The 21,821-nt window shown below is 36.5% G+C and overlaps 1 protein-coding gene across 3 annotated transcripts; it reads right to left on the reverse strand.

The window, feature by feature from the left end:
- Positions 1-1,076: 1,076 nt before the first annotated feature.
- LOC143855651 (NOL1/NOP2/sun family protein / antitermination NusB domain-containing protein) lies at positions 1,077-20,154 on the reverse strand. 3 transcript variants are annotated; one of them, XM_077365718.1, is made up of 18 exons: positions 19,886-20,154; positions 19,647-19,709; positions 18,875-19,029; positions 17,790-17,903; positions 17,503-17,568; positions 16,571-16,654; positions 16,168-16,254; positions 14,815-14,906; positions 14,603-14,663; positions 12,489-12,548; positions 11,071-11,131; positions 10,528-10,635; positions 7,520-7,638; positions 5,797-5,868; positions 5,207-5,292; positions 3,769-3,865; positions 2,966-3,114; positions 1,078-1,691 (listed from the first exon to the last, which is right to left on the reverse strand). In XM_077365718.1, exons 1-18 carry the CDS (start codon positions 20,115-20,117, stop codon positions 1,688-1,690), a joined length of 1,710 nt encoding a protein of 569 aa, XP_077221833.1. In that variant the 5' UTR covers positions 20,118-20,154; the 3' UTR covers positions 1,078-1,687. The 3 variants fall into 3 exon arrangements, 2 of the variants coding, with proteins under 2 accessions (XP_077221834.1, XP_077221833.1); XR_013238026.1 differs by lacking the exon at positions 1,078-1,691 and adding an exon at positions 4,950-5,061 and having other exon boundaries at positions 3,075-3,114; XM_077365719.1 differs by lacking the exon at positions 19,647-19,709 and having other exon boundaries at positions 1,077-1,691.
- Between the last annotated feature and the right edge of the window lie 1,667 nt (positions 20,155-21,821).

Here is a 21,821-nt window from a genome sequence, read left to right on the forward strand (position 1 = left end):
CTTTATGTCAAAAAAATCAAGTGGCTTTGATTGCAAAGTACACTGGCAAATGGGTGTCCCCGGTGATGAGAGGGGCGTGAATATCATTTCCCAAAAAAAATACCTTAAATCGGAAACCCTGACCTGACTCATATGGGTGTATTGTGACTTTCTTTAATATCTATTGAATAACATAGAAAATTATTTTCGAACAAATTGATACAATTGTTTTCATTGAGGTGATCATATCTGTTATGTGAAAAGGAAATGATAAATGAGGCAATCAAGTCACTTCATTCCTTCAAATGAGAAATACTTCAGCACCTTTTCAGCCATAGATACATTGTAGCTTGGGGTCCCAAGTGATGAAAAGGGGCGCATTTTATCATTTCCCTATGTGAAAATATAGTGTCCTCCTTAAATTTATAAACTCGATGACATAAATTTAGAGATTTTTGGTGTGAAGATTTGTTTTATTTTTCCTACGTCTTTAAAATTAGTCACTATCCTACACTAAAAAATGAAAACCCGACCCGAGAAACTATCTTGGGGTTTACGAATCTCATGTTTTCCTGTAAAAAATTACACCCGACCCGACTTGAGATAATTCTCAGGTTGGATGGGGTTTTGGAAAACCTGACCCGCCCTATTCGAGCTGCACCCCTAGTTCTAACATACGACTTATGTACACAGGTGTTGGGGTGCTTTCCCGTTAGTTATCTAAAAACCATGCCAGGGCGGGGTATTTATAGTGCTGGACACTTCTAATATACGCCGTATGTACACCGAGGCTGGGCCCTTCTCGAATAATGTAAGGGCCTTTTTAAATGGGCCCTAAATTGGGTTGCCCTCAGAGGCATTGTTAGGATTGCAGGAATTATCTGGAAAAGTTTGAAAAAATAAATATTTTTTCATGCTTTTCAAAAGAAAACTTTTCCAAAATTTGATGCATTTCCAATGCTTGATTTGATTACATTTCCCTCCAAATTTATCATTTCCCTCCAAATTGTGGAAATAAAAATACCTGCAAAAAAAACGGCGCCTAAGCCCAATAATAAATCTAAGATATTAGATTTGCACATAAAAACAATTCTCAAAATCCAAAATGAATGGGGCGGCCTAACCATATCATTTTTAAATATATTATGACCATTATTTACAAATATTCCTCTCCTATATAACTTCAAAACCATGTAAATTATATGCAAACGATATCTAGACCGCTAGACGCATCCAAAGCGGCCCCAAACCATTTCACAAAGCTTTGAGAGTGCATCCACTTCCAGTTTTCTTAATAATAGTATCCATCACTGCCTCTGAATTTCCTTCAATCTAGAAAAAATTTCACAGAGATTAGAGATTAATCAGGGATATAAATGTTACAAGGGTATAAATGTTACAAGAAAGTGAGGAATCTCTAATTATTTCTCATCATGTTTCCTTTGATGAGATGTCTTCTTTATGACTCTCAGTTTATCTGGCACCTGTAATCCCTTGCGTATAATCCCTTTCGACCATCTCACAGCCTGCTTGGATCAATGGCACTAGTCTGCTGATCTTTTGCGCATCGTCTAAACATGTTCCTTTCATTCATGGTTCCTCAAGTCTGTTAATCTATCCATCTCTGTATCATGAAATGCTTCTGCAATGTAAGTCACTGAACTATATCTAGTCAGGAGCCATTACGTCGCTTCAGCTATGTGGCGCATTACCTGCATGAATGAGGCAGGCAAAAAACAAAAGGAATTACTCCACGGAGAGATAAAGGCGTCCTATGTTGAATGGGTAGAGATACGAGTGTTGGAATCCGACATGGGTATCGAGTGTTGGCTATGGCTAACCTCAGGAAAAAAAATGGATTCTTGGATTTGTCTAACTTTAATTCTTTACATGATAATTTACTCATATATTAGGATCTTTGGTAAATTAAGTAAATATAATGTTTTATTTTAGTATAAAAAACTTACAATTAGGATCTTTGGTAAATTAAGTAAATATAATGTTTTATTTTCGTATAAAAAACTTACAATTAGGATATATAAAATTCAAAATATGTGACAATTTCAAATGGGAACTGATATCAGCACTCCAATGTTTTTATATTCACGCTCAAGTTTCTTGTCTTTTAGTATTTAAAGGGCTGTCAAAAGGTTATTATAGTTCCCAAAAAGCTCTAAGAAGCCCTTTAAATACTAAAAGACAAGAAACTTGAGCTTCAATATCAAAGCAATGGAGCGCTGATATCATTTCCCTTTCAAATTTGTAATAGCATTTAGAAAAAGGGTGATGATATTTTCACCCCCCTGCAGTACTTGCAACCCCCCCCCCCCCCCCCCCCTAATAACGTGATTTGACATAAAGTTGCCCACTTTTCACGTCAAATCAGGTTATAAGGGAGGTGTGCACGTAATGCAAGGGGGGGTGAAAATATCATCTCCCTTAGAAAAAGTAGATTTAGGAGATCTGTAAGTGTCGCGGTGAATCCTAAAGTATTGGAATCAGACACGGGTAATTCATCAGTTCAAAAGAATCCATGTAACATAGAATGCGTGCGATCTGATAATTTGATAAGAAAAGCCAAATCAAAAACTTAAGGCTAGTAATCAGGAAACGCATTGTTCCTAATATAAAAGGCTAACTATATGTAAAATTTCATACCCTAACCTTATTACAACCTATAACATCACCCTTAACTGCTACAGGAAAAAGAAGAAGCAAGAGTCAGTATTACATTAGCCATTTCAAAATTGGGCTAGTGAATCGGTTTCATTGATATGGCAATCATCAAGGACTGGAAGGACTGGTATTCTGTAGTGACCAATGATGAAAAATTCAAAAGCACCCAGCAGACAAAACAAAGATGTGTAAAAACAAACTACCTCTAGTTATAAGCAATGTAGCATCTTAAAGAACAACAATCTCGCCAAAACACTACGATTATGCAACTTCAAGAAAATATAGATCTGAGCATGATCACTATACTCACAAGGTTTTTATGCTGTCGTCTAAGGATCGAACCAAACGAGCTGCAAATGACCCATCAAGAGAATGCTTCACTGGGTTAGAGAAGAAGAATCCTCTCTGTGTTACAAAATCTAGCGGAACGTATCTGTCGACGGGATCTAGTCTGAATTCCTGCAATGAATCTTAAAAAAAGGCATTGGCATACAAATGATAACTGTTCAAATATTTTCTTTAAGTTGGGAAAATAACCAGGGATATATTTGAAGTTGTCTAGAACAATGCACATAAATATCAATTGAATGCAATGTAACTTCTAACTGCCCATGAATGACATTTCAAATTATTAACTATATATGTAATGCCGCCATATCTTGTCTTTTTATTCTTTCAGATCTAAAAGTCGGAAAAAGCAGAAACATGGCAAAAATATTAAGGAAAAAATAGTAAATGCTGAGATAATAACAACTAGAATAACGGGCAAAGTATCTACTACAGACCAAAATATAAAAGTAAAGAAAAGATAAAGTTGATTATCAGGCATAGTTGCAGGAATTTTGGCGATAGACAGTCCAGAAAGGGTGGTATTCAAAAAGGGAAAGATAGGTTAATGTGTGTGTGTGGGTGTGTGTGTGTGTGTGTGTGTGTGTGAGAGAGAGAGAGAGAGAGAGTCAGAGAGAGAGAGAGTAGTAATCATGATAACAGTCAGCCTAGAAAATCATTAGGCATGAGCATATATATTATTCCATAAAATGAAATATGAAACATCAACGTTGAATTCACAGAAGAAAAGGTAAACCATGTTCAATTTATAGTCAAAGCTCATACCGGATGTCTGAGAAGAAACGAAGACACCCTCTCCTCATTCTCTTCGGGATCAATGGAGCAAGTACTGTAGACTAGTATTCCTCCAGGCTTTACCAACCTATAAATGAAATTTTTAGAGATAAAATACTTAAAAGGCCTCCATTCTTTTACAGAAACGTTAAAAGTACTTCAAATTTATATTTTTATCAACTGCTGACTATGTAATAATATATTAACTGTATATAATATTAACTGCATATAGCCCTACAAGCATTTTACTGTGTAAGGTGTTGATTCCAGCAGACACCTGCATGTTTCTATTTCACATAGGTACTGCTTGATGTAAATTCAGGACTTTAAGGTTTTACTGTTTTCACATGATATGATGAAAATATGCATGAAGTATATGGGTGACAATCTGATTTTTGAGAAACCAAAGAACTGCAATAGTGAAAAATGATTGATACATTTTTCAAAACTATAACACCTGAAAGTATTCAGCATGTGCCATAAATGTAGCAGATCAGCAGTGTTCCAACATTGTGTGTGTGTGTTTGCAGGACCTCCTTGGTCCATGCTTTTTGTGTTCTCTTCTTTTCTGAATATAATTTCTCCATTATTCAACAAAAAAAAAATTTGTAAGATTTGCTTTCAGTATCATAACAAAAAGCTTCAAGATCCAAAATGTCGATAGGAAGAATGGAAGGATGTTAGGTTCCTTCTCAACAAACACTTTTTGGGCCCTGCATGTGCCACATCTATATATGATCAGATCCATTGATCCAACCGGCGACCACAAGCCTGGCCAAATGCCACTTAGAACACCTTGATAGGATGATCCTAAGAGTTGATCCATCAAGCCTCTTTCGGGGTACCACGAAGGAAAGCTAAGCCTTTGATTTTTGTAGTCCTTTATTTTTACACATGCGATGTCTGGTTCACATGAGACCAAGACCATGTGGGTTGCCTCATGATCTTCTACAAGATCAACAGTCTCAATTGCAAGTACATATCCCTCTGTGAACCCAGGAATTGATCGTTAGTGTTGATCCCGACAGTGACTGCCTGCCTAGTCATTCTCTATTTCATTTGACAAAAACACAGATAAGAAAAATGCATCTAGACAAAGAGAAATACATTGAAAGGAGTACCAAAGATTCAAGAAACGGAAATAACATTATCTTTTTTTCTAAAAACCATACCACTGTGTGCCTAGAAATGTGCCGGACATGGTAATTTCAAGAAAATGATTGTCCTTGTTAGATAACAGGGGACTAACAGCTACAGGTTTCTACACATCCTTCAACTTGGGAACTGAGAATACATAAGCACCGGGGTCATGCGCATGTCATGATAATGAATAACAGGGATCAATTAACAACTTGTAGAAAAGAAAATAATAGTTGTTCATTCGCATCAAAAGAAAATATGTAAAAGGATAAGGGCCATGGACTCCTACGTGGAAGAGGCGTCAAGGAGCTCATCTTGTAAATTTTGCAACAATTCCATGTCCTCTAATCTTCTATTCCAGCGTAAGTCTGCTCTCTAAGACACATCAGATCAGAAGTAAGGTTTAGTACTTGAGAAATTGAAGAGGTAGAAATTTGCATTATCGGCAGATCTCCTGGATAATTTATGGTTGCCAATCAAATCAGCCTGTAAGCATGTTATAAAGAAATGTCCAGAAGGTACAAACTTAAGTCACAGAATACTCTTGTGCAAGAATCTGACCTCCTCTTTGTTTTCTAACAACCTCTTTTTCTCGCAGGATCAAAAAATCATTGGTGTAATGTTTAAAAAGTTAACAGCATTTTCTCATTCACAATAAGTAGATCCCAGGCAACTATCAAAGAGAAATCATTCAAACAACCAGTGCTCACTCTACTTATGAATTCAGTTAATCAGAGAAATTTGATAAAACATGTGTATGCTTCAATTTTTCTTATTCCAATATAATTGTGTTTTAATAATTTTCATGCCCAGAAAATTGTGTTTTGATAATAATAATCATGCCCAGAAATATGAAATTTGTCAATGGGAAAAGAATACCTTTGAGAGGACACCAAGTCCAGAACATGGAGCATCCAACAGAACTTTATCAAACTTTGCAGAACTCTCCTCCTACCAAAGAAAAAATAAACGTTAGCTGAAAGAGAAGCAAACAACAAAATATTAAATATTTCCAAAAGAACAATTCAATGTGCAGAAACCGAAACGTTCCGAAACCGAAATTGGCGAAATGTAATTTCGGAAATTTCGGTGAAATTTGAAAAAAAAAATCAATTTTTTATTCATTTCCCAAAATTCAGCCGAAATTTCGGTAATTTTGGTCGAAATTTCGGCCCAAAAAATCGACATTTTGTGTGTCTGTACCAAAATTTCAGGATTTCGGCTGAAATTTCGGATTCAGCTAGGTCCAAAATTTATGCCAAAACCAAAATTTCAAACCATGGTACAGACTACATGTCACGCCATAAAAGAAAAACAGATTATCCAAAACAACAAAGAAAAATCTCTAAGGAGGGAGTGCGTACGGAATCATTATTAGAAACTCGGTGTATAATTTTTTTTTCCGTTCTTCATTTTTCTTGCTGCTTTATTGTAGGGCTCCTCGCCCTCTTTCCTTTGTTTTTTTCATCAAGTTTGTTTTTATCTCTAAACAAAAAAACCCTCTAAAGATATTATATTTAAATAAACTTAAAATACAAATGGTATTCTATGTTGCACATGCAAGTGAACAATCTTGGATGTTGCCTAAAAACAAAGTATGAATAAATGGACATGGGAGCATATGAGGATAATGTATCATAAAGGCACGTTAACTATTTGGCTTAGACAAGGTGTGGATTGGTGTCAGCTACAGATATGAAATGCCAAATATGGTGACCCAGAAAAGCCAAACGTGCTGACACAGCAGTACAGTAATGTGCTGATAAAAATAGTAGTGATAAAAGCATAAGATAAAGCATCTAGAGTCTAGACAAATAGAACTAAACTAAACACATACATAGTATATAAATATTATCAAATAAAATGTAAAGGGTAACTAATTTTTTTCTAATATACTATTATGACTTTTGACTACTTCCTCCCTGAAGACATTTGTGGTTTTCAGATTTTATGGTCTTCCTCTTGTTTTGTTTCTAGCTTGCTGTTGTTTACTTCCGTTTGGTTTGAGACATCCTCGGTCTTGCTGTTCCCTTTGCTCTTTTTAATATAGTTACCATTCAAATAAATAATTTTTTTTTTACAAACAACCCCGTTGATGTCTGCTGCATGTGTTGTCACGTGCATCTGATGTGGTATTTCTCATATATTAATACAAAGGATTTTTTTTTTTAATGCTGTAAAATATTGTTAAAAGAAGGGAGAAGCCCCGCGACCGAACTGGTCCATAAAAAGAAAACGAAATACATATCATAAAAATACAATATAACGAGAGGCCTCAAAACATCTCTAATTCTTCCCTTGCGGCACCGGCTCTAGCTAACTTATCCGCATCTCCATTGGCCAATCTTCTAACATGGCAGTAACAGATGGATGAACCCACCACTTGATCATGAATCTTAGCTAATGCGTGAATCTTCATGGATGGGGATGGCTCCCCTTCAGCCACCTAATCACATTGAAGGAGTCTCCCTCGACAATCAAAGTAACTGTACAAGAGATTCCAATGGAGATGCGGCCTTTATTTATGTCAATGATTCCAAAATGTCCAACCGAAGTAACTGTACAAGAGATATTATTATCTTCCTTTGGACCAGTAACTTACAGCAAAGATGCGTAGGTCGGCATGAACAGGAGTAATGACATCATCAACATCGTGTAACTTGGCTGTCTCTTCAAGAATTCTCAAGCGGCCTTTGTTTATGTCAATTGCAGCTACAGAACCTGCATCACAACAAGGCATCCATGAAGACTGTCAATCTCCTCATCTCCTCAACTGCACATAAAAGACCACTATAACCCAAAAGATTAATACTGCCATGGTTATCAACCAACAAATGTACAATAGCCAGCAATTGATCATTTTTCTAAGGCCCTGCTTGTTTTAGATTATGACAACCGATTGTGGAGTTCCCAACCGATTATTGGACCGAAAATTGCACTAAATTGGAGTCCAATAATAGGTTGGGGACTGCAAAATTGGTCGTCATAATGTAAAACAAACAGGCCCTAAATGTAATACTGCTCAATCTGCATCTAAAAAACTTTCCAAATTTAAGTGATTATATTTCTTGAACACGAGTCCTTTTCCATATGCTCCTTTGAGATACTTTAGAACACATCGAACAGCTTCCCAATGATCCACGGTAGGGCTTTGCAGGAAATGACTGACAATGCTTACGGGAAAGGAGATATGAGGATGTGCAATTGTGAGGATATTTTATTTTTTTTTAATAATAGTGAGATGGATACGTTTCCAACAAGTAGCCAATATCAATCAGGAACTTCAAACAATTGTCCCTTGTCCTTGATCAATTTTATGTTGGGATCCATAGGTCTATCGAGAGGAATTGGGGGTAGCAAACCAGTCTCAGACAAAAGATATGTAACATAATTCCTTTAGAATATACCAATGCCAAATTTTGACCTTGGCACTTCAATCCCAAGAAAGAAAAGTAAAGGTTTTAAATTTTGGTCTATACATGATCTTGTAGGTACATCTTGATCTCATTTATTTTCTTTTGGCTATTCTCACTAACCACAGTCATCCACATAAATATTTCTATCATGTCTCCATACAAATACAGAGTGATCCACATGACTTCTGCGAGGGTCAAACTTGATGATAATTGAGCTGAATCGAACCATGCACTGGGAGACAACTTAAGACCTTATATCTCCTTCAGAAGCTTACAGACCTTTCCTAACTCCTCATAAGCAACATACATGAGAGGTTGCTCCATATAAAACTCTTCATGGAGGTCTCCATGAAGAAATGCATTATTGACATCAAGTTGTCATAATGGCTAAACTTTATTGGCAATTGAAATAATTACTTGAACTCAATTTAGTTTCGCTACTAGAGAAAATGTTTCGGAATAGTCAATGCCAAATGTTTGGGTATCCTTCGGCCACTAATTTGGCTTTCAACTGCTCAACCACTCCATCTAATAGATATTTAATAGTATAAACCCAACAGTATACAACAACAAGCTTCCCTGTAGGTAATTCAAATTTCTCACATTTGATTTTGATTTAGTACACTCATTTTATCGTCCATGACCTTCATCCATCATGAGACATTGCCTCTTGGCAAGCATGAGGTAGACCAGCAGAAGAAAGAGAAGTTACAAGACTTTTGTATGTGGCTAAGAAACAGAGTTCGCAACTGGATGAGTGTAGGACCGTGTACCTTTTCAAACCACAACAAAAAGAACAGGGATGGGCTAATACAAAATTTTCAAACACAGGCAAAGATTGAAGGATAGGTTGATTCGAAACATGTATTTTTCATCGTGCATATTGCCAAGGAACAACACTAACTTTCGGTGGTTGGATGGAAGAACAGAGGAACATATGTATATAACTGAGGGTTGGAAAAAGGAGAATCGCAGTCTGTAGAGATCAATGGGGGAGGATCCCGATGAAGCAAAAATGGATTATTTTCAGAGAATGTGATTTATGCACAGACAAACTTTTTTTCCGAGAAGAGGGATTGTAACAACGATATCCTTTCTGGGTAAGCGATTATCCCAAGGAGACATCAATATGATGATCCAATTTGTCAATACAAGGGCCTAGAGAGTAAACAAAGAAGACGCAGTCAAACACTTTGGGAGAAGAGAACACAAGGCAGAATCGGGAAACATTACTGTATATGGGAACTGTTCATATAAGATGGAGGATGGCATTCAATTAATTATGTAGCAAGCTGTTAGGACAGCATCGCCGCAATGTTATTTTGGAACACCCATATTGAATAACAAGGTGCGAGCCACTTCCAAAAGAAAGGGATGGATCTAGAAAGTAGAAGGTTAGATCTAGGGTTTGGAAGGCTGGATCTAGGATTTGGAAGACCGGTTCTAGGAAGTGGAAGGAGAGATCTGGGATTTGGTCGGATGGCTAGATCTAGGGTTTTTTTAACCAGATCTTAGTATTCATCTTGAAAGGCAAGTAAAAAGACGTACAAATAAGAATAAGCGGTTTCCAAGAAGGAGAAGACGCAAAATTGGAACTAATGGAATAATCCCCCAAAAAAAAGATGAGATTGATCGAAGATCATGTCTTTTACTCTAGTACCATGTCAAGGATGTAAATCCACACTCATAGACGTAAAGAAGAAAGTATGAAGAAAATAAAGTAGTATATAAAAAAAGAAGAGAAGAGGAGAGAAAAAGAACTGGTCTGGTAGTCTCTCTCCCAACCCCACGACTTCAATATATATATATATATATATACAATAATGGGCCCTATCAACTTACACATTAGAGAGAACACAAACATAAGAGCAACTTGAGTTATGGTAGCTCTTATGTTCAACAATCACAATCCTCTTTTATTTTCGATATGGTCAATACTCAGCTACACATACTGAGTATCATACCACAGATTTGATTAGGAAGAGCCGAAGAGGAGCATAGAGGTTGAATAGATGAGCAAATTATATGACACAATCTCAGAGATCAATAAGCAATCTCTTATCATATAGGAACCCAATGTCCATGACAAAAAAGTCGGCCAAGCCATTGGTGATTCCAGTATTCAAGCATAACGAACATTTCTAATGACTATGCAATACTTAATGTTAACAGAGAACCTTCCATTCAAATTCACCTTGGCCTCTCAAACGCAATGCCATGAAAAGAGTCTTTCCTCCAGGTGCAGCACAGCAATCAATAATGGTTTCTCCTGGTTGTGGATCCACAACAGACACCACCAGACCTGCAATGAAGTCTTGATCTATTAAGACAATCTACAGTTAGCAAGAGGTCCAAAATCCCAACACAAGGAAGTGGAAAGATTACAACATTAGAAGAAAAGGTACTGACTCCTGAAATTTACCATCCTATAAATTGAGAACTAATAGTCTAGGAAAAGTAAAAATCTAGAAAGGAATGGCCAACTCCTATTCCTGATAGATTTAATGCTTTACAGGACGATTTTATTAATTCATAATTTAGAAATTAGGTGTAAGTTTCTTAGTGATTTACATGTGTATACCATATACATATATGAGGAGTCATTAATTCATAATTTATAAGTAGATCAGAATAGAGTTGAAACATGAACTTTTTTGGACTAATTGCATATATGGGTTTTGCTCCAAATATTGCTTAGAGCCTTCATATCCTATTTAGGTCAGAGAAAAGAACTGACCGGCACTCTCGTCCTGAACTGAACAGAGACCTTCATTCAGTAATCCAGCTTGTACGACAATCTGATCAGTAGGAAAACAAAATGTTTTGGAACTCAATACAATTGAAAAAAATTTCAAAGTCAAGCATATGATAAAAATGGCAAAGATTTATAATCAGTTATTTGAGTGGTTTTGCAATGCTGCTTCATTATTCACTGAAAGATAGAAAAAGCTGGTTCACCTTAAACTACCCTAAAAAGCAGCTTACATTTCAAAAAAAAAAAAAAAGGGAAGCTGAATGAATTTGAATGAGTTTTCAAAAAAATCTTCAAATGACTGATGGAATGTTGTGGTGTCCAACTTGTGGAGAACACAGCCTTCATTTTCCTTCATAGTTCCATTTAATAGAGAAACCTTGCATTTGATTATGTCTTCAATCAATGATCAATGTGGCTCCCTTTTATGAAAAGGAAGGGGGTATGTGTTCATAACATGGATAAATACACAGAGCATCGATGCTTAACCACTTATTTCCCTTCATTATTCTTTACATTCTTCATAATACAGGACATTGAGTGCTTTCTAAGACCAAGCTGCTATTCCTCAAAATTGATCTATTGATTCCTCTTATCCAAAAGGGTTTACAGTACAACACAAAATAACCAATCTACAATACCAAGATACGGGGTGACTCATGAGGACCAAGGTTTTAAATGTCGGTTTTGGCCACCACTGAAACTGAAATTTCAGCCGAAATCATGTAAAAAATGATAAAGTTTCGGATTTTATAAAATTTCCACCGAAATGTCTAAATTTTCGGTGGAAATTTCAGCGATTTCGATGGAAATTTTGTAAAAAACGTAAAAACGAAAATTTAACCGAAATTTCGCCAAAATCTTGTAAACTTTTGATTTAGGGTAAATTTCATTTCGGCAGGCCAAAATTTCGGATTTCAGACAAAATTTAAAACTATGATGAGGACATCTTTGACACTTGAAATTGAAGAATCAGCACCAGCCACGGATACAGTATCTATGTTGAATACTTATCTTTTGTAGTTTACCTTTTTGTTTTGTTTGCTTGATATCTGGTTTTGAAGTATCCGGGAATCATTGCAACAAATGGTTAGCTCTTTATCCCTCCATTGGAAAAGAGGAATCACTAGATCAACTGGATAAGTAGATATGCTATCATAGATATTCTACTTTTCTAAATGCCCAACCAAAAATGTGATACATATTAGGCTATATGTGTCAATTTTGGACGAGATTATAATCCATTGTGTGTGCCTTGATGATAACCAATTTGTATTTTTTACATTCTATTCCATAGCTGTTAATAGTTCATCAAGAGCTTCAAAGAAACAAAAATTACTATCTAGCAACAACTGAAAAGAATATCAGTATTCCCTTGTAAGGGTATGCTTTGCAATACACACCTGCATGCCAGTTCTAATACGAACAAAATCTTCCATATGCAAAGACGGTTCATGTGGAACCTGAAGTTGAGAAAATTATATTAGATTATAATTAACTCTTCAGAAGTGACAGTTATTCAGATAAGGTAACACACTTTTACTAATATTAGACATCATGAGGGCTAAAACTGAGCTCCTTCCTCGTCAGTTAGAACAAATTAACTCCAAATACAAAAGTAATAAAGTAGGCAAATTTTGAGTTCCAGAATCAAATTGGGTTTTGAACTTGCTGTTCAAAAGAAATATAAGAAAGTGTAAAGGCGAGTAAAATTTGCGAGTTTCATACTTACGTAAATAAAAAATTAAAAATCCAGAGACAGATTTGGCTGGAAAACTATCATTTTTCAATGCCTATGAAAGGGAATTGTTGGATGTATATGTTTTGTATGTGAGCAATGGTATTCATCATGCCTGCCAGTATAATAGGCTAAAAGCATTGTACCAGTAATCATGCTATTATATCTGTTGACAGTAACATTCAAGATACGTAATAAACTAAACATAAACAAGAGATAATTCTGCCTTCTATATATTAACTATATCCTAAAATAATTACAACATTTGATAATTAACCAATGTAAGTAAACAGCTCATAAACTCTTAAGTATTTATAAAAGATTTTAATTATTAAAACTCATGATCAGTTGGTTGGTTTCTCAAAACCGAAAATTGAAATACAAGGAATGCAGTTAAATTATCCACGCATACTTGTTCAAGAAAACTAGTGGATGAATACTTCTGCTTTGAATGTCTTTTGCTTTGATAGAAAGATTGTCACAACCCCACCATGTTCACAAAGTTTGGCAGACAAGATATGTTAGCATAGAAATGCTAATTGTAAGACCTTTCATGTAGTGTGGACTTGTCAAGCAGAAGCCTGAACCACATCATGAGTGTGTCTTTTGGAAACATTCAATGAGAAACCTGAAAATCTTTTCACAAGCTAAAATATCACTTTTTGACTCACCATGACAACAGTTTGTAGTTTCTACACTACCTACAGACCAAGAAAAAATAAAACAAAAATTAAAAGGATTTATACTTGAATAGACAAACCAACTTCTACTCAAACCAAGTTCCTGATTCCAATCAACAGTCCTACTACGATTCAAATTTCTATTTGTAACCAAACCCCTCGTCAGTGTAAATTTCAATCCAAGAGTTTGACCTCAGCATCAACTTTGGATCCCTTATAAAGCATTTGCCTCGACTTTGAATAACTAAATCACCCAATAACCAACATCATTAGGGGATATAGGTGCTGAAAAAAGATTCTCAAACTGTATGATTACTTAGGCCCTGTTCGTTTGAGATTATGACAACCGATTGTGAGCCCCAAACCTATTATTGGGTTCAAAATTACATTTAAATTTGAGCCCAATAATAGATTTAGGACTGACAATCGGTTGTCATAACCTGAAACGAACAGGGCCTTAATAACGAAAAGAGAGTATAATGTTCGGGTTAAGTAGCATACTCCTGAGGATTTATAAAGAAGGAAAACCCCATGAAAAGTTTAAAATCCAAATAAGCTCAACATTGAATACATTATATACATTTAAACAAAAATCATGTTTTCTTGACACTTTCTGCAGTTCAACCCAGGAACAGTAGCGCAAAAAAAGACACAATAAGTGGTTCTTTGTAAACTGAATTTATCAGCAGTCTAAATAGTTTAATTGTGAATTTGTGATAAAATGCTATTGAACCATCCTCTCAAATCTACCAGCTTTTTTTCTCGAACTTCTGACTTATTTGCAGGGTTCATCATGCTATTCAAGTTGAGCAAAAAAGGAACGATGCATTCTTAGCATAATTACTACATAATATTTCACATTAATAGCTCCTAATCTGAGACAGAAATTTGATCTGATTTAATCTGCATGTAGCAAGAAATAGAAATTGGCATTCCCGTAAAAGACTAGAGCATAATTAGAGTGACCCAGCCAGCCATGAAGACCATGTCGTAATTTTTGTTTTTCCAAAATTCAGATGTTTGCAAGTGGTCGTTAACTTGCAAAAAACACAGGTCATGTATCACATACACTCCCAAGATAGAAACAGAATTAGAGCACCTTCAATATTTCCAGTCGCTTGATAAGTTCAGCTCTTGTACAACCTTTCTTGCTGTTTGCCCTGACATTAGAAGAGATAGCTGCATATCAGCCATATATCAGTAACCCAATTAAAAAATCAGTAACCCAATTACACCATTCAAAAAAAAATAAAAAAATCAGTAACACAATTAAGATCATTGTTTGAAGAAAGTTCTATGTGACGAAAAAACCTGAGGCTGAAACTAGGATCGCTATTATTCCAATTCATCAGTCTCACGGCTTCTTCTTGCCCAAGATATTTTGTCCAACGCCTTACCATCCACTAGATCACAGAAATATAACCATAAAGACACAATTCATAAACTAACTAATAGTTCTACTCACCTTCGATACATTTGCAACTCCTTGGATGGGTTATTTTTTCCTATCTTATTGTTACAAGGGTCATCACATTCATAATTTGTAATACCCGGTAAAAATAATATTTATTATGCATAAAAACTATTCACATGTTGCTATTCCCCTCAGTTTTTCCTATAAATAGAGCAGCCAGGAAGAGAAAAGGAAGAAAGAGAAAGAAAAGGGAGGAGGAGAGGAAGAAGAAGGAAAAGGCTGGGAGATCACTTCTCCATGATCGTTGTCATCTTCAAGGTCAAGCATCTTCAAATTCCTACTTCTCAGGTTTGATAAGGTAGGTGATAGCTAGACTGGACTGGTATCTTTTCTCAATGAAGTGATGGGTATATGACTATATGTTGTTTTATTCAGATATTTCTTATCTGTTTTACTTCGAACATTCATTGTTTACATTTGGGAAATATCAAATCATATTTATTTCAAAATGATGAAATGTGTTTTATTCTGGAAAATGAAATGAAATGTTGGATTATGCACGAAAAGTTTGAACGAAAATGAGAAATGAACGAAATGGAAGAGGTCAATGTGCGATAGTCTCTCTCGTGTGACGTGTTTGTACTTCTGAGCCGTCGACTTACCCAAAAGCGGAAGTGGGCCAAGTCCAAAGCGGACAATACGAGGGTGAGACGGATCGTTACAGGAAACTTCTTCAGAAATAGAAACAGTTAGAAACTATTGGGCTTTAAATGGTTTGTTTTACTATCTGGTTAAATTGTTTCTATAAAAATCCTATTAGTATTAGTTTTAAATTCATAGTGTGTTCTACACAAAATACTACATATTTTTATAGAACTATCTCTTATTATTGATTTCAGCTACATATCGAAGCTTCTATATACCTGCCCTCCTAACCCACTTTCTCCCACCAGGATTTGAAAATTTAGATACGGGAGTATTTGTCAATGAGTAACCTTAGTTATGAGAAGTGTGAAAGCAACTTGAAGAAATACATAAATGATGAACCTAGTCAATCTCTTCAGATGTAAAAAGGTTTTAAATATGTCATACTTGGGATTTTTGTAAATTCAGGATGTACTTTAACCTTCCGTTGTGTAATTACAGGAATAAATATGTTTTGTTGCCCGTAGCGATCCGTGCAGTAAAAATCCGGGTCGTTACATAATTGCAGCAGAGCCAACACATCATTGGCTACATTAGAAACTTACAACTGGATGAGAATAAATAGTTGCAAGGGCGCGTGCTTTAGCACGATCATCTCCTTCCAGCTTTGGTAGGGGAAGTGAATCTTTTTCCTGAAAGGAGAAACACAAAAACACCAGGGGATCAATAAAATCATAGCTAGCAGTGACAGGTTTAAGCAGCACGCATGGTTTTAAATTTCGGCCAAAATACCGAAATTTCGAATTTCTGCCGGGACTGACACTGGAAGTACATAAATCCGAAATTTTAAGATTTCACCGAAATTGGCCGAAATTTCCACCGAAATCTCCAAAATTTCCACTGAAATCCTGTAAAATACCAAAAATTGTTTTCCCGAATTTTACGTGATTGCAACCGAAATTTCGGTTTAAATCCTTGGCAACACACAGGTCACAGAAGAAACCAAACCTTGAGCAAAACTAGCTTCCGCAGAATTCCATTCACCATGTTACCAGCACCAGGCCTAAGAGCAACTTTAGTAAGCTTGACGTTCTGGAATTACACAAGAGATGACAATCCCAAAAGCATAAATGACATGGAAGAGACATTGTTTTTGGATTATAAGTAAAATTTTAGTTACAAGAAAATAATGATTGGCAACGTTACAATATGATGACCAAACCAAATTTATAGAACAATTGAAATAAGTTACTGTTTATAGCTCAAAAATAAACGGACGTACAATAGCCAAAGAATATTGAAGGACTTTGAGCTAGCAATTAACAGTCAAGAAAGATGTATTTTCCATAACTCAAGCTTACAGAACATTTGAAGAAGATGTAGGTAAGAGCTTAAGATAGATGGATATACCAAAGAATAGCAAAAGAATATTGAAGGGTTTATGTAAACAATTAACAGGAAAGAAAGATTCATTTCCCATAACACTAGCTTTCTTCTCAAGTGTTAGTAGTTAGATTTAAAGCGACATGGTGGCAAGCAAAAATCTTTCTTCGTGAAACCAAAAGGATATTGTTAAGGGAAAACTAAAAGGGTGGCATAACAAGCCTCTTAGCCTCCACTGGATAGCAGAGGGTTATGAGGATTTGAAAGGAGAAGTGGATTAGACGGAGGAGATTTTGGCCGTGGTGGCTGAGATGATGACTGTCGCATTTACTAAAGTCGGCATGCAATTACTAAAGTTGATGGGATTACTATTTTTTATTCATTGCTGCAAGTATAATTGGATAAAGGTAGATGCCAACTACATGATATGCTAAAGGCTATTTTGCATCCAGTTTGGTCTGTCATGCCTCACAATGGGTATTTTGAGCGAAGCACTGAATTCCACATTATAGCGCTATTTAAAAATTTAAAAAGAATTTGGGATATGTGAAATGTACCTCATCTACAACAGCGTAAGAGGGCATGCCTAACTTAAGGATCTCATAGAACCCAATTCGAAGAATCTAAAAGAAGGAAAATAAAACAATTTTAGACAAATTATACCAATATTTTGACAAAAGATTGCAGCACAAATAGCTTTAGTATTCTAGTGCATATTCTGGCCTATATCAGCAATTCCAGTAGATCAAGTGTGCTGTATTGAACCTCTTATGGTTGAGACTTGAGAGGTCACAAGCTTATTGTTGTCCTACAACAATTAGAACAAATATGTATAGAAAGATACCTGCAACAGAAGTGGTTCCATGCCTCTAAATATGTTCTCGTCATTGCATAGAGACAGTATCAGATGATCAAGATAGCGTCTCCAACGAACAGCACCTCCAACAATGTCAGTCACCTAAAACAAAATGAATAAAATTCAGCATTTACATAAGCGCTTAATATCACATGACACGATACATTTTTTATCTTATCAAAATCAACAAATAATGGGTTAAAAGAAAAATTAAGCATGCAAAGATATCTCACTGGAATTCTTTGAAAAGATTTACAGATGGGCTTCTAACTTCGATAGTTGAATATACAAACAGAATAATTAAGTGGGGCTTCAAACATCTTGAGAAAATTTTCCTGTTTTTCCTTCGGTGACCAATAGTTTGAGAATAGAGCATGCCAAGATTGTAATTTACAGTATAACAAATAAATTTTGGTTTTTCGAACTTCCGTTCAATGATACCCCAATATATCTCAGCATCACTACGGGATAAGGATCTATGTCTGATACTTCAGTATTAACCAGTGTTTCAAAATGCGGATGCAGGTCAAAAAGTGGCCAAAGCAAATCATAGTCAACTCGGCAAGACGTGGTCAAGTACTCGGTTGACACGGCTGAGCACTCAGTTTGGCAAATCATAGTCAACTCAGCAATATGTGGTCAAGTCAAGTACTCGGCTGATGTGGCAGAGTACTCGGTTTGGCAAATCATAGTCAACTCAACAAGACGCGGTCAAGTCAAGTACTCGGTTGGCGTGGCTGAGTACTCAGTTTAGCAAATCATAGTCAACTCAGCAAGACACGGTCACATCAAGTACTCGGTTGATGTGGTTGAGTACTCGGTTTAGCAAATCACAGTCAACTCAGCAAGATGCAGTCGAGTACTCGGTTGACACGGTCGTAAGTCAGGAGAGTCAAAGGAGTTTTGATTGAACCCTAAATGTACTATATGGTATTAATCCCTAAAAGTTGCACTCGACTATGCATAGGCATTCATTGGGAATGAAACTCCATTTCTACTTCAAACAATACCATAGAATGTAAAAATGAAAAGAAGGGTGGAACGTAAAAAAGATTAAAACACAATTATAATACCAGTCTGATATCTCTATCATCCAAATCCCGGGTGCGAAACCCAAGAGTCCTTTCAACATAGCCCATCTCATTTTCCCGGGAATTCCTCCCTTTCTCATTCAAACGGTCGGCAAAAGCCCCACCTTGATCAATCCTCAACAACCTCACTGCAGAAACTATGTGAAAAAAAAAAAAAAAAAAAATCTTAAGTTCAAAATATAAATAAGTAAACGTACATTGGCATCCGAACAACGCCACATTTTCATTGTAAGAACTAAGAACTGTTCCAATTTTCATATCGCACATTCTAGAAAAACCCCACAATGGGGTGGGTTCTAACGTTCACCTTTTTAGACCCTAATGTTTGGTTGCTGGGTTTTTTTTGTTCTTGGGAGTTTTGTGGGAGAGTAAGCTAAATTTTGGTCCCATCCCATGTTTGGTTGCCTTTTAGCACTAGGTTTTTTTTAATCCCACTCTTGTAATGATTACTTGTGGGGTGAAATTTTTAATCCCACTTTTGTAATGATTGCCTTTTCATCCCATCCCAAGATAACCCCAGGAATAAAAATAAACTCAGGAACCAAAAATAAGCTTGAGAAGAATTTTTTTCTACCCAACAGTTCAAGCAACCAAACAAAGGTTTGTTTTTTTTCCCACCATATCTCCTAGGGTATTTTTTTCTCCCACATAACCAAACATGGGATTTTTTTTTACCAGGATACTTCTAGGACTTTTTTTTTCCCACATATCTCCCAGGGTATTGTTCGCGCCAAGAACAATAAATTGCATTTACCTGCTCTGTGAGGAGAAACCTCTGAAATCAGCTTCTGGGTTTTCTTCACGGGACCCAAACGCCCTGAAATATAAATTCCCTTCCTTGAATTACCATATTTAATACATTGACAGAAGTACAGAACACTCCGGCGCATGTTAGCAAGCCACAAGGGACGGGAGCTGAAGTGCGCCGGGAGTGACGAACCCCCAAAAGTGGAAAAGAAAAAACAGAGGGAGAAGAATGACATGGGCGCTTACCTTTTCTCGGAGAAGAAATCCCGGAATTTGGTTCGAGGGTTCTCCTCTTGGTGAAAACAAAAGGCTTTGAACGCTTATTTTTTTCTGATGAATCCATGGCTCGAATAGAAAACCCATTGTCTAGTCTTGATGGGTTTCCCTTATTAGTGAGTAGAGAATTCAAACGGATAGAGGAATTTGAAAGAGACGAAATGAAAGTTAAGGGATGGAGCGAAGAAAGAGTTCCCTCCATTTTTTTTTCTCAGAAAGAACAGGAAGGGATAAAACTATAAAAGGGTTAAAATATAGAGAATAGATGATATCAGCACTCCCTTTTTTTGATAATAGCAACGCACTTGGTTTTTTTTTTTTTTTTTCGATTTTTTACAATGACTGAATCCCTTTTTTAAACCACTTTTAAACTTGTAAGGTTGCTTTTTTTTTAACCATGCTCTGAGTTATCTCTTTGGAAGCCATAATCAATTCTAATTCTTTGGAATGCTTCTAGAATTAGAGTCGTGTACTCATAGGTACAAATTATTTTTTGGGAAAATCATTAAAAAAATGCAAAGTTTATGCAAAATTGTGAACAAAAGGTAGTGATTTGAAAATTATAAAAAAGGTGTTGTCAGGTGAGAGAAGATGGCTTTTAGGACAAATATACCCCTCCTAATGGTTCCGGGGTATAAAATGTGGTTCCCTAATGCTTCCGGGGTATAAAATGTGGTTCCATAATGCTTCCGGGGTATAAAATGTGGTTCCTTAGTGGTTCCAAGGTATAAAATGTGGTTCCGTAGTGGTTCTTGGGTAGAAAATGTGGTTCCCTAGTAGTTCCGGGGTATAAAATGTGGTTCCCCAGTGGTTCCGGGGTAGAAAATGTGGTTCCCTAGTGGTACCGGGTATAAAATGTGGTTCCCTAATGGTTCCGGGGTATAAAATGTGGTTCCCTAGTTGTTCTGGAGTAGAAAATGTGGTTCCCTAGTGGTTTTGGGGTATTAAATGTGGTTCCCTAGTGGTTATGAGGTATAAAATGTGGTTCCGTAGTGGTTCCGGGGTATAAAATGTGGTTTCGTAATGGTTCCGGAGTATAGAATGTAGTTCCGTAGTGGTTCCGGGGTATAAAATGTGGTTCCCTAGTGGTTCCGGGGTAGAAAATGTGGTTCCCTAGTGGTCCTGGAGTAGAAAATGTGGTTCCCTAGTGGTTCCGGAGTAGAAAATGTGGTTCCTTAGTGGTTCTGAGGTATAAAATGTGTTTCCCTGGTGGTTATGGGGTAGAAAATGTGGTTCCCTGGTGGTTCTAAGGCATAAAATGTGGTTGGTAGTGGTTCGAGAGTATAAAATGTGGTTTCCTAGTGGTTCGAGAGTATAAAATGTGGTTCCCTAGTGGTTCGAGAGTATACAATGTGGTTCCCTAGTGGTTCTGAGGTATAGAATGTAGTTCCATAGTGGTTCCGAGGTATAAAATGTGGTTCCGTAATGGTTCTGGGGTATAAAATGTGGTTCTGTAGTGGTTCGGAGGTATAAAATGTGGTTCCCTAGTGGTTCCGGCGTATAAAATGTGGTTCTCTAGTGGTTCCGGGGTAGAAAATATGGTTCCTTAGTGGTTTCGGGGGTGTGAAATGTGGTTCCCTAGTGGTTATGAGGTATAAAATTTGGTCCCTTAGTGGTTCCGGGGTAGAAAATGTGGTTCCCACGCCAGGCCCGTACGGGCCGAGTCGACCCGCGTGTCACCCGGGTTTTTGCCGTATTTTTTAAGATGTTTTTGGGAAATGTTATCCGCACTACCGTATTTTGATGAGGACACTCCTCACTTTATTAAAAGTACGGTATGGCCCGCACCATAGGATGATCCAAACCGTCCATTAGATGGGCCACAGCCTAATAGGATGTGCATCAAAAAGCATTTCCATAGGTTTATCCTAACCCTCTGATCAGAATGTTAGAGGGTTGGTCCTAA

This window comes from Tasmannia lanceolata, unplaced genomic scaffold, assembly GCF_043159265.1.
Source record: "Tasmannia lanceolata isolate RefF3 unplaced genomic scaffold, GAP_Taslan_0.1 ptg000023l, whole genome shotgun sequence".
Taxonomy (NCBI): domain Eukaryota; kingdom Viridiplantae; phylum Streptophyta; class Magnoliopsida; order Canellales; family Winteraceae; genus Tasmannia; species Tasmannia lanceolata.